General features: G+C 44.4%; 3 protein-coding genes across 3 annotated transcripts; 2 read left to right on the top strand and 1 right to left on the bottom strand.

Annotated features, from left to right (window-relative positions):
• Positions 1-241: 241 nt before the first annotated feature.
• On the top strand, positions 242-3,670 carry BYT42DRAFT_591772 (uncharacterized protein; the record flags this gene model as incomplete). Its single annotated transcript, XM_051570568.1, has 12 exons — positions 242-359; positions 427-524; positions 615-1,013; positions 1,085-1,239; positions 1,306-1,384; positions 1,443-1,589; positions 1,661-1,770; positions 1,843-1,921; positions 1,976-2,591; positions 2,661-3,100; positions 3,166-3,255; positions 3,587-3,670. 12 exons carry the CDS (start codon positions 242-244, stop codon positions 3,668-3,670), a joined length of 2,415 nt encoding a protein of 804 aa, XP_051427004.1.
• A 798-nt stretch (positions 3,671-4,468) lies between these two features.
• On the top strand, positions 4,469-7,235 carry BYT42DRAFT_555451 (uncharacterized protein). Its single transcript, XM_051566670.1, has 4 exons — positions 4,469-6,180; positions 6,274-6,332; positions 6,404-6,455; positions 6,518-7,235. Exons 1-4 carry the CDS (start codon positions 4,602-4,604, stop codon positions 7,033-7,035), a joined length of 2,208 nt encoding a protein of 735 aa, XP_051427005.1. The 5' UTR covers positions 4,469-4,601; the 3' UTR covers positions 7,036-7,235.
• On the bottom strand, positions 7,223-8,769 carry BYT42DRAFT_555453 (F-actin-capping protein subunit alpha). Its single transcript, XM_051566671.1, has 7 exons — positions 8,576-8,769; positions 8,366-8,481; positions 8,212-8,301; positions 8,094-8,146; positions 7,899-8,033; positions 7,671-7,821; positions 7,223-7,610 (listed from the first exon to the last, which is right to left on the bottom strand). The coding sequence occupies exons 1-7, from the start codon at positions 8,664-8,666 to the stop codon at positions 7,407-7,409; spliced, it is 840 nt and encodes a 279-aa protein (XP_051427006.1). The 5' UTR covers positions 8,667-8,769; the 3' UTR covers positions 7,223-7,406.
• Positions 8,770-12,615: the final 3,846 nt, after the last annotated feature.

Genomic DNA, 12,615 nt, shown 5'->3' on the forward strand with positions numbered 1-12,615 from the left:
TCTAGGAAGAAGAGGATGGCACGGCAACGCAGCCGGTGATCAAATTTTGGGACTTGGAAGCCGTTGCTCGACAAACCGAGGAAATCATCTATCCTCCATGCATTCGATCCATCAAAATCCAACATGGCAGCAAACCGCATCCAGTAAGTAACACGACGTCCAAAAGATTGCGCTTGCGGCCATCCATGCTGACAGACCCATTTGCCCGCTGTAGGTGTCTACTTTTGCGATACTGGAGAATATGTCGCAAGCCGCCATTGGCCTCGCCAACGGCACCGTGATCCTCATTCGCGGTGACCTCTCCAAAGATCGAACCACCAAACAAAAAGTAATCTACGAAGGCGTCGAGCCAATCACAGGTACGATAGATCTAACCCAAAGACACGGACAAAAGTTGGCGATTATTTACAAACCACATGTACAAAGGACTCGGTTTCCGCGAGCAAACAAAATCCACCATTTTATTCATCGTCACAACGACCAGTATCATGTCTTACAATACATCTGCCAATAAACCTGCGGTGGTAAGTTTTGAAATTCAAAGCATGGCTGCGTCTCGGTCTGCGATGATGCGTGAAAAAGAAGGCGAGGCATTGATAATTTGTGGGTGATAGACGACATTGGACGAACAAGGCTGCGGTCTGGGATGTGCCGTCATGAGCGAAGCGCAAGACATGGTGGTGGGCCGTGATGAAGCTATTTATCTGTACGATCCTACAGGTCGTGGCCCATGCTTTGCCTATGATACACCGAAATCATCCTTGATGTGGTTTAAATCCAACTACCTTGTAATCGTGTCGCCTCCCGTCACCACTTCATCGCACCTTTCCTCCGGTACTCGTACCTCGGTCAACTTTAGGACCAACAGCCTAGGCACCAACAGCGAGTTGACAAAGATTACCATTTTCGATACCGCCAACAAGTTTATTGCTTACACCGATACATTTGTGGGTGGCATTTCTGGCATTGTGTGTGAATGGAACGCGGTCTGGATTGTTACCAGAGATGGCAAGGTACAATAAAAGAAAGCAGTGAACTGGCGCGCAGATTATCTTGTTTTCTGATGCTCTTTTTTTTTTTTCAGCTGATCCGCCTGGACGAAAAAGATACCCCGACAAAACTTGAAATCCTATTCAAGCTTAATTTGTACGTCCTGGCCATCAATCTTGCGCACATGCAAAAGTACGATGATGTAAGCATTGCCGAGATTTTCAAGAAATACGGAGACCATCTTTACACGTAAGTGCTCGATGATGACACGGTGGGTAAACCAAAATGACATCCGACTGATGAGAGGTTTCACAGTAAAGGGGACTACGATGGTGCCATGGAACAATATATACGGACTATTGGCCAATTGGAACCTTCCTACATCATTCGCAAAGTAAGTGCTAGGTAAATTAACTTTATTGCAGACCACGGTTTTTGAACAAGTTGACTAGTATTTGGATGCCCAACGAATCTATAACCTGACCAACTATTTGCAAGAGCTGCATGCCAAGGGACTGGCCAATGCCGATCACACCACCTTGTTACTTAATTGCTATACTAAGCTCAAGGACGTCTCTCGATTAGATCAGTTTATAAAGGTAAATGGACAAGCTGAAATGAGAGGAAAAAAGAATAAAAAAAAGTGACTGACCCTCATATTTGCCGATAGACCGATGCCGATCTAAACTTTGATTTGGAGACAGCCATTAGTGTTTGCCGTCAGGCTGGCTACTATGAGCATGCAGTGTATCTAGCCGAAAAGTTCAACGAGCACGATCTGTAAGCGTAGACAAATAGGACCGATGTAATCTCAAAAAAGCCACCGTGAACTGATTGGATTTTTTAATGTAGATATCTGGATATCGTGATTGAGGATATGCGCGACTATGAAACAGCTCTCAATTACATCCGCACGTTGGGGCCGTACGAGGTAAGTATCCAGTGAGTGAAATCCGTGGCGTCTCGCTAAGTGTTGTATTATTAGGCGGATAAGAATCTACAGCACTACAGTAAAACTTTGCTCAGCCACCTCGCCGATCAGACAACCGAGCTACTGATTGAACTCTGTACGGGCACGTTGGTGAAGCCGACGACTGATGTACCGGCAGCCAGTTCAACGTCGGCCAGTCGCGCTTTGTCGCCTACACCATCGGTCAAAAACACACGCGCTCTGTCCAACCTTCCTTTTGCAGGAACAGCCGTCGGCGATCAGTCGCCGTTATCCGACAGCGGTTCAAAACTCAAATCTCCTCATGCTCCATCGCCCATCCCAAGTCGTCCCTCGGCGGCAAAGAGCAACGCATTAAGCTATGCTGCTCCGTCACCACGTATATTCATGCCTGCATTTGTCGATTTACCGGATCATTTGATTTTGTTCCTGGAACGCGTGTTTGAAAAGCGATGGGCCGTGCCAACCACACCACGTGGACCGACGACAGCGAACGACACCGGGTCGATTCAGAGTTATTCAACCAAAGACGACAAAGCGGCCACTTGGTCTGCGCAAGAAAACGAAGAGCGAAAAGCGATCTGGAACACACTGTTGGAACTATACCTGTTGGATGACAAGACCGCCGCGGCTTCCTTGGCGAGCGATCCAGGCACCCCCAAAGGAGCTTTGGCGAGGTCGAATATTTTCAGTGAGCGTGAAAAACAAAAGCGGATAAAAGAATGCCGGCACAAAGCGCTGGCGTTGCTCAAGGACGAGACAGTTCAATACGACACGAACCAAGCATTGGTGTTGTGTCAGCTCAAACATTTTGATGAGGGGGTGGTTTATCTGTACGAAAAGACGGGCATGTACACGGACATTCTTCGATTCTGGATGGAGAAGGAGGAAACCGAGCGAGTCATTGAAGGCGTGCGCAAATACGGACCCAAAGATCCCTCGCTTTATCCGATGGTGCTTACGTACTTTTCTTCCACTCCGGAAATTCTTTCCAAATCCACTTCCGAACTGTTATCGGTGCTTAATCACATTGACGAGAAGGATCTATTACCACCAATCCAAGTTGTCCAAGCCTTGTCACGCAGCAATGTCGCCACCATTGGATTGCTGAAAGGATACATCGGCAAGAAAATTGAACATGAGCGGCAAGATCTGAAACAGGTGATAACTACGCGCTAACGGATGGAGATGGGATTTTATTGACGATGGGTTATTCTATTGATTAGAACGAAGAGTTGATTGAAAGCTACCGCGAAGAAACCGGGAAACGACGCAAGGAAATCGAAGAATTGCAAACCAGCGCACGGATATTCCAGGTTCAAAAATGTTCGGGCTGTGATGGTGTGCTCGATTTACCGGCTGTTCACTTTCTTTGCCGACATTCATATCATCAACGGTAAGTCTTCTTTATTTCTTGAATGAGTATGCGCTCGACTCTTGACGGATTGTACTTGTAGATGTCTTGGGGATGATGATCGTGAGTGCCCACAATGCGCTATCCAACATCGCATGATCACCGAGATCCGTCGTAACCAAGAAGCCAATGCGGATCGTCACGATATCTTTTTCGATCAGGTAAGGCTTTGACTCACAGAACCGACTACAAACCATCGATAGAAAAAACAAACTAACACTGGGCTATCATAGTTGGATAATGAGGAAGACAGCTTTTCCATTATTGCAGACTACTTTTCAAAGAATACCATGGCATTTGCCAGATTGATCGACTGATAAGACTGTAGAGGGTTGCGGGGATAAAGGAAGAACCAATAAAGCAATGTGCTTTGCAGTCGTAAATACCGCCAATCTTGAACGAACTGCAAGGATCAGTATTACACATCTTTTTTCTTCTTCTATACATTACACCCTTTATTCAGGCACACTTCGTTTTGTTGATACTACATACAATTTATTGATGCTCCACACATTTTGAATTGAGATTTTCAGGCATGATGCTGTTGTCAGGTAACAACGCGACAACAACGTCACGATAGTAATTCGCAACATGATCTAGAGCTGACAATGATGAACAAAGTTTCACACCGTATTTTTTTCAATGTCTCGTTCTTCATCACCAACGTTTAGCAAAAGCAACAACAAAAAAAAAGCAACAGCTTTAATTATGAACAGTGTAGCAATATTGACTTGAGCGGATCTTTTCACTCTCGGCAAGGGCAACATCCTGACCATAAGCACTGATCACATCTACAGTAGGAAAGACCGCTTCGAATTAAGCGGTAAAATATATTGATTGCAATAGCGCAGATGCATGGTAGATTGATTAGCTAGAGATGGAGGAATTTTTTTTGTGGGCCGAGGTGTCAATAAAAGAACATCACCGTACACAAATGACGACAGTCAAGGACATCTGACATTTGGAGTTTTTATATGGCGAGCCGGCCTGCATGAAGTGCGGGAGTTCAATGCAGGATGATTTAAGGTTATTATTGGATGGGTTTCATTGTCCTTGAAAGATGGGGTTCTTTGTACCGTCATTGTACACCATGATAGTTTTTTTCCCCCCCTTCCCGCTTATTTAATCTTGTCCATCTTTTTCATTATCCTTTTTTTATTGCTTTTTTTTTTTCTTTTCTACAGCTTCTCTTTCAATTTTGTACTGTCTGTTATTTTTGGCCACCAATTTTGTGTTTCGCTGGACTTTATGGTTTTCTCTCCCGAAGACGATAACTGGGAAGGCGAGCTTAACTTCTCTACCGGCACGTTTCTGAAGTCTCCTAAACCGGCTTTCGCCGGTGGACCTCTGTACCTTCAGGATCATGAAGCGGATCTAGCCCTGGCCAGCCACCGTTTGCTTGACACGCAATCCATCGACGACGACGATACCGAGTCCACTTTTTCCAGTCTTCACTCGGACAAGACCAGCCTTAATGGGATCGACGAGTTGTCGGATATTGATTCCTTTATGTATTCTCCACAGATCGTGGCGTCGTCAGGACCCGGTACAATTACTCATTTTGGCCACCATCGTCCGTCGCATGCCAGCAACGATTGGTGTGACGATCTCAATATTCCCGAGACCGATTTTCCCAAATTCTCTCGGCGAACGCAGCCACCGGTAACCAAGCTTGCCGATGAGTTTCTGAACGACGGCAACGCCGTTGACGTGGCAGCAGAAGAAGAACCGGCGCGAAGAGTACGGTTCAACGATACCGACCAAATCAACACTTACGCACCGTGGAGTCATACATCCACGCTGGATTTATCCCATGAGGCGCGCCCCAGTAGGGAAGCTTCCATTCCTGTTTTTGAACCAGAAGCCGACGACGAAACATTTGATGACCTTCAGTTTCCAGAAGACATGGCGGATTTGAACCCACGGTTGGACCGTCGGAAAGCCGGTGTGTTGAGTCCTAAAAGGGCGGTCATCTCAAGCAAGTTTATCGAGCAGGACCAGGACGATGATTTTTGCAAGGATCTCTCCATCAACAGCGACGATACGTTTTCCATCGATCGATTAGTCACGGAAACCCAGGCCAATACCAACGCGACCAACACCGAGCATCTCAACCACCACAGCACCGGCAACGGTGTCCACCCAACAGGTACTATTAGACGATCAACATTTCGGCTCGGAAGGACCGCGCTTAAGCCCAACAACGCGACTCCCAACCATCGACCGTCGCCCTCGAACGTTTCGCAGATTCCTCGTCCCACTGATCTCCATACGCGGAATATAACGATGAGTGGAAAACTTCCTGAACGTCGAGAATCCAGGCGCAGCTTCAAGGCCCCCACGTTTGCTTCGAGACAACGTCACATGGAGACAACCTCCAAACCACCTCAGACGCGGTCGAATGCGCTTCTAAACCAAACGACGCGCACCAGTATGCCGCGTACACGTCCCACCCCCAATGGGGTAGCCCCTGGTGCCAGTCATGCTGAATCCCAAGCCAAGACGCCTTCCGTACGCAGAGGACCTACGGGTCTGACCCTTTTCTGCAAACCGCACTCCAAGGTTCCTTACGGCAACGGCACTGAACTGGATGATCTCGATAACATACCGACGTGGCGAGGGTCTAGGCAGTCCACCCGGGTCACGGAAACCGCCAGGACGCAGGAATCGATGAAAAGTATGAAAGACATGCAACAACAAGCCAAGAACCGTTTACGGCACATCCGTTCCATGCCACAATTGACATTGAACGAAATGAAAAAACGAGCCGACAACACCCTGGCCATTACACGCCAACCGGTCCACTCCAAAGTGAGAGCGGTGAAAGGTGAGTATCGCCAATTTCTTCAATCATCCAATATTTTTGAAAATCTCTAATCATCATCTCCCTCTTTCCTGCCCTTGTCTTGGCTAAATTTAGATACATCCGATGAAGCCCGAACCTCGGTGGATCCTAAACGTCCTTGGCGACAGAATATGGTATGTTTGACTTTTGTTTTGGTTTTCCTGCGGTCGCTTGAGTTTTGTTGGCTAATCTCAATATATGGCAGTCTCTTCGAAAGCCAACATTGATTCGAATGTCCGATCAGCCAAGCAAACAAGGTAAGCGCGCCATATTAGTTTTTGTCGATGAAAAGTAGTAACCCATAAACTACCTACTTTAGAATACAATAACATGGTGTACGATCCGACCACTTACCAATGGAAAGGGAACGAGAACGTGGTGACGAAATTCGATGGAGTCCCTGCGAAAACGGCTGTGGGCAAGGCCAGTCCTCCCACCAAAGTGCGGCCTGTTTTGATCAAAAAGACACAGAAAAGTGCAAACAAGTACACGCAAGTGATGGTAGGGTCGATGATTTTTGACGATAACCAGCTTTGCTGGAAGAAGGTCGACAACGGTGACGGGACAGCCGACGTGGAAGACGACGTTTTTACGAACATTGAGGACTTGCCAGAGAATGGCCCTACGACGCGAACACAACCATGGCAGAAATTTGCGCAAACGGAACAGCCCGAATTTGAGTTGTCGAAACCCGTTCAACACGAAATGATGCAAGAAGAAGAACGTCATTGCGAACTATTCAAACACTTTCCGTTGTCAACCAATGAACGAATGGTCGAAAATTGGGCAGGACAAAAAGTACCTGCGTTTACAGAAATCCCATTCATGAGCTACTAACTATGAATATGTCGCACCATCAATTTTTTTTCTCCATTTTTCCCAACCAACTATGTTTTGTTGCGTGCCTTTTTTTTCTATATTATAATCTAAAATACATGTTTATTATCCCCTCCTACCTCTCATTTTCCATCGTATGCGATAATCAAAGGTTTTGTATTATTCTTTTTCTCTCTTACCTTATGTGAACAATGACACCAGAAAAACTGTTTCCTAAAAACCATACTGTACCTCATCCACTTTCCGATTGCAAAAGTAACCGCATACGCGTCCAACAGCACATTCCCACATTTGTGTTGTTATTGATCACTAATTGCATAACCATACCCTTGAAGCCATTATTAGGAAAACACGATTTTTCCTTCTCAGGTTTATTTTTGAGATAATTCGTTGCCAATCTTGTAGTTGAGGATTTTGTTCCAGTCCAATTTGTTTCGTGTCAGTGGTAATGCTCTACGTAATCCTTTGAACGTGTTCTCAGCTAGATCGTCATAACTCTCGTTCATCGCCGATTGATGTGTTTTATCAAACTTGGCAATTTCCTTGAGCATCGATGTCGCGTATTCTTTCGCATTCTACATAAACCGGGTCAGGAAGATGGCTCTTACCATATTTGCTATAACCCAAATTCTCACCTCGGTACTACAGGATACATTCAACGTGCATTCTTTATCAGAGTTCAGTTGGACATTGCCATCTTCGTAGTAATGAACTTGGACTTTGGTGGTGCCTTTCAATTCACCCGACTCTGTATCCAACTCCCACGTCGCGCGCCATCTTCCATTCCTGGAACCGGGGAGAGGTTGTTCATCAGAAAATCACGGTTACATGCGCCTTGTTGGTGTCCACCTTTTTTTGCTTACCAGTAGTTGTGAGGGTTATATTTGTTGTCGACAATGACAATGACGATATGCGTGCTGTCGATCGCATAGACCGCGCAAGCTCCGTTTGGAAAATGATCCTCGACGTACGCCAGGGCTTCTGTTTGAATAGCAGATCTAAATCATGTAGTTAGCTTTGAAGCTTACAGAAATTCTTGAGGCTAGAATGTAACTTGCCTAAGTTCTTCTGCTGGTTGGTCACCGTCGTGAGGTTCCACGTCCGATGCCGCCTTGTGACAGAAAAATGGTTAAAAAGCGACTGGTAAAAAGACATTTCACAGGTCCCTAATTTTACCAAGCGTAAAGAGTCTAATTTGAAGGTCTGCTTCGACTGTGGATCCAAGTATCGGTTTTCGCCCACTTTGCCATACTTCGAAACAATGACCTGCAGCAGCGGAGTGCTCAGTCAGCGTTACATGAAGCCAGCCTACAGTCAAGACGGAACTTACCAAAGATTCGCTGTCAGGTAAAGTGACCGTAGCAAACTGGTCAATGTGGTATTGTTCTAACGCTTGCAAAATGCCATCTTCAAGAGCGCTGTCATTATCGACTAAAAGTCGAACATCTAATAGAAAGGTATCCGAAGGTTAGTATTGGGACCCGTTAACACCGCCGATTCCAAAAAGGCTCATGGCCAGTGATGGTCGTTATTCTCGTACCGTTGAAAACGTCATTCACTTCTCCGGGAGGGCTGGCCAACACAAAGCTGGAAGCAATCTTGACTTTCTCTTCAATCGATACCTCGTCCATGGTCTCACTTGTTTTTTGATGAATAGAAATATCTTGAACGTTTGTGAAACGCTGGCCGTGCCGAGATATTCATGGTCCATCGGAGACCTCCCAAGCCCGCTTGCTGACGTATGGTTTCGAGTACAAATTTCAGTCTCAGCCTGCCGGACTTGAAAGGCTATGCTTTGCATTGACAGCCATAATTGATCAATAAAAACACACTTGTAGTTAGATGAAGAAAAGGAGAGAATGCAGCAGTCTTTTTATCTGACGGTAACACTTTATATTATTGAGGAGTTTCTACAAGTTGGAGGGACAATGACTGCGTATAAAGCTTTCCTGCTGCCGCTTTTCCCGATGTCCCGTGGGTGTACTAATTTTGCCATGAAAAAATACCCCACCACTTCAAGACTTTAGATGTATTCCTTTGTTTACTCTAAAAAATATGAATATCTTGCGGTTCATTTGTTACGTAGCTGCTGTGTACATATTTCATCATGTTTAGTATGTATAAACCAAAAGGAAAACCGTCACCGTGGTACCTTGTAGACTTTATTCTTGGAGTGGACATTATTTAAATAGAAATGAGATCAAAAACTCTGATATAACATGTAAGATGGAGAGGAACACAGTCTTTACACACACGACCTGAATATGAACATAGACTAGCGAACTAGGCGTATGCAACCAACCAACGGATCGTACCTTAAATCCATGAACGCGGCAGAAAGAAACAAGCAAGTGAAAGGAAAAAGGAAAAAAAGCAAAAAAAGACACATGCAAACTTGATGCCGTCTTGAGTGCAACCCCTTCTTGTAAAAAGAGTATTTTCCAACCAAACGTGCAAGCGTCTTTTTTGTTCGCTTTTTGCCTCTTTTTTTTTTTTTTTTTTTTTTTTTTTTTTTTGCTGTGCAGTCGTCCCCTCCGCAAAAAGTCTGTTCATATTTTCGAATACTCCGCTCAAAGAAATTAGTCCAATCTTATTAATTTTAGTTCGCAGTCACTTTTATTGTCCGCTAATTTGGCGTTGTTGATTGGATAATAAATGTTTTTAAAGCTGCTGATTGGCTAAAACAAAATAGATCACATGATTTACGTTTTGTAAAAACCGGTCACTTGGAGTTGCTCATGATCTGCACTTCCTTTATGCATGAGCGGACCGTGTTATTATATGATTTGTTTAGTTAAACCACGCTGTATTGTTTTATTATCTAGGTCCAATTCCTTTCTTTATTCCATTTCCTCAAGCTCAATCGCTAAAATCTTTGAAAAATTAGCAATTTGTAAATCACATGACTTCCACACTAAGCTATCGGCCTTTTTTTTGTGCCTTCTCTCTTCAGAACCTCTTCTTCAACTACACTAAGCTATCAGAACCTCTTAATATCTTTTTGCAATACACCAAGCCATTAGAATCTCAATTCTTTTGACTGGTGCCTTTTTTTTGTTCATCTTTGAACCATGCCTCGCTGCCCATCTTGCAACGGCAACGATCACCAGCGTTCTACCAATCGTCGTTGCCCAAATTTCTCTCCACGAAACACTACTATAAATAATGGGCGAAATAATGAGCAGCAAAATGCGGTTTGCACCAGTTGTGGTCAAACAGGACATCGTCGTCGCTCAAACCGCCATTGTCCCCTTCATAATAAAGACGGAAATACAGAAAATTTCAATTCTAGGCCCAATGTGGCTCGCGATCCCAATGTCTCGATGCCAAATCTTCATGATGTAGGAGCCATGAATGTCATCTGCAGCCACTGTCAGGCACGAACGTGGAGTGGAGAAAAAATTGCTGGAAGTACTATGAATGATCCTAAGTTTCAGCTCTGTTGTGGAAATGGTCAATTTGTACTTTATCCTCTCAAACCCACCCCTCCTTTGATTGCCTCGCTTTTGACAGGGACTGGGGCGCAAGCAAAAGATTTCCGGCTAAAGATCAGAGCTTATTGTAGTGCTCTCAGTTTTACTTCTCTTGGTGTAAATTTAGACGAAAGTGTAATGAATGGCAGACGGGGCGCTTACTGCTTCCGTATTCATGGAAGTGTTTACCACTTGATGGGATCACTACTTCCTGCTAATGGCCAACGACCTGCATTTGCACAAATATACGTCCATGATACTGACAACGAAAATATCAAATCGACATGCAATTGCAAGCCATCTCGCGCGAGACACCTTGGAAGTACTTCAGCAATTAATGCATGAAACCAATCCTTTCGTCCATCTTTTCAAGACAATGGCCCAATACATACAGGATAATGGTGGTGCTTCCAACATCAGAATGATTATTCGAGCTGACGATGCCCCAGATCCACGACGCTATAATGCACCAAATGCTTCTGAAATTGGTGTCATTATCGGTGACAACGCAGAGTCCTCTGGAAGGGATATTGTGATCTGTACGCGTAGTGACCAACTGACATCAATCAGTGAGATGCATCGCCTATATGACCCACTCCATTACGTGCTGATGTTTCCTGAAGGCGACCCTGGGTGGAACATTGAAACTCGATCGACCAGAAACGAGAAAGTCACCGTGATGAACTACTACAGTTTCAGATTGATGTATCGAAATGATGGACACCACTTGCACCTCTTTGGCCGACTCTTTCAGCAGTATATCGTAGATATATATGCCAAGATGGAACAAAACCGCCTCAATTACCTTCGCCTCAACCAGTCCCGACTGCGTGCTGATGTGTATTCAGGCGTACAAGATGCTCTCCAACTTGACGACAACAATATAAATATGAAATTCCATCGGTCAGCCTGTCATCCTTCCGTCGTCATTCATTGGCAGCCCTCGAAACATGCAATAGCTATACCAAGATGCAATGAGTATCGTCAGATGTTTCGGAAAGCCTGACCTCTTCATTACATTCACGTGTAATCCAAAATGGCCAGAAAATCGGAATGAGCTTCTTGCTTCACAGACAGTATCTGATCGGCCAGATTTGACAGCACGAGTTTTCAACCTCAAGCTCAGAGCTCTTTTGAAGGATCTAACAAAAAACCATACACTTGGAAAAGTAATTGGCTACGTTTATACCGTCGAGTTCCAAAAAAGAGGATTGCCTCATGCGCATATTCTACCCATTTTAAAAGAAGTTGATAAACCTGTGACTCCAGAGCACTACGATTCTATCGTATCGGCGGAGATACCTGATCCACAGCAGTTCAAATGAAAATTTTCACCAAAAATATAGTATACCCTGAAGTCTACAATAAATATCCCCAATTGTGATCTTGAAGATCACGGGCTCCACCTATCTCTACATAATTAAAATCTTTGGGAAATTAACGATTTTGTATCTACACTAAGTTATCAGGACCTGTTAAACCTTTTTTTTTATCTTTCAACCATGCCTCGCTGCCCACTTTCACGATAATAGGCGAAACAATTAGCAGCAAGATGCCGTTTGCGCCAGTTGTGGTTAAACAGAGTATCGTCGTCTTTCGAATAAAAATGTGAGTAAGCTCTTTTTGAAGAAAAGTGGTTGATGATACGACTGGCGTTCTTCTGTAGCATCATTCAATTTGTTTTTATTTGTCAGTTATACTGTATATGTCCTTTCATTCTCTTTCATTTTCAATGAATCGAATAATACACAAGCAGACGTGCTTCGATCTATGAATTCATGCAACAGTGGGGTGACTATTGTTTCATCCATGGAAAACCATATATTTTTGTCTTCAGTCTTATCTTTTTCTTTTGATTTTCTCTCTCTCTTTCTGTTTGCTTGATAAACCCTCACTATCATTGTAGCAAGATCCCATCCGCATCCATCATCCAGACCATTCTTATCCCGTGTATTTAAATCGACTACCATCCTCAAAAAGGTAAGTGTCGAGTGGTCTACCATCGATTTTGCTCCGGCAAAACAGACTTACCTCTCCTTTACTTCCATCCTTCTTCCAGCTTCCGGTTTCCATTTTCTTTTCGCATGACAAGTTCTGGATACTACAA

The sequence above is a fragment of the Radiomyces spectabilis genome (assembly GCF_025331425.1).
Source record: "Radiomyces spectabilis strain NRRL 2753 chromosome Unknown BYT42scaffold_2, whole genome shotgun sequence".
NCBI lineage: Eukaryota > Fungi > Mucoromycota > Mucoromycetes > Mucorales > Radiomycetaceae > Radiomyces > Radiomyces spectabilis.

What these genes read in the sequence shown, in the direction of transcription:
- BYT42DRAFT_555451 (XM_051566670.1), top strand. Translation starts at nt 4,602, where the DNA reads ATGGTTTTCTCTCCCGAAGACGATAACTGGGAAGGCGAGCTTAACTTC. An exon ending in GTCCTTGGCGACAGAATATG is followed by an intron (nt 6,333 to 6,403) that starts GTATGTTTGACT and finishes AATATATGGCAG; the next exon opens with TCTCTTCGAAAGCCAACATT. An exon ending in CGATCAGCCAAGCAAACAAG is followed by an intron (nt 6,456 to 6,517) that starts GTAAGCGCGCCA and finishes TACCTACTTTAG; the next exon opens with AATACAATAACATGGTGTAC.
- BYT42DRAFT_555453 (XM_051566671.1), bottom strand. Translation starts at nt 8,666, where the DNA reads ATGGACGAGGTATCGATTGAAGAGAAAGTCAAGATTGCTTCCAGCTTT. An exon ending in AGTGAATGACGTTTTCAACG is followed by an intron (nt 8,482 to 8,575) that starts GTACGAGAATAA and finishes CCTTTCTATTAG; the next exon opens with ATGTTCGACTTTTAGTCGAT. An exon ending in CAACCAGCAGAAGAACTTAG is followed by an intron (nt 8,034 to 8,093) that starts GCAAGTTACATT and finishes TACATGATTTAG; the next exon opens with ATCTGCTATTCAAACAGAAG.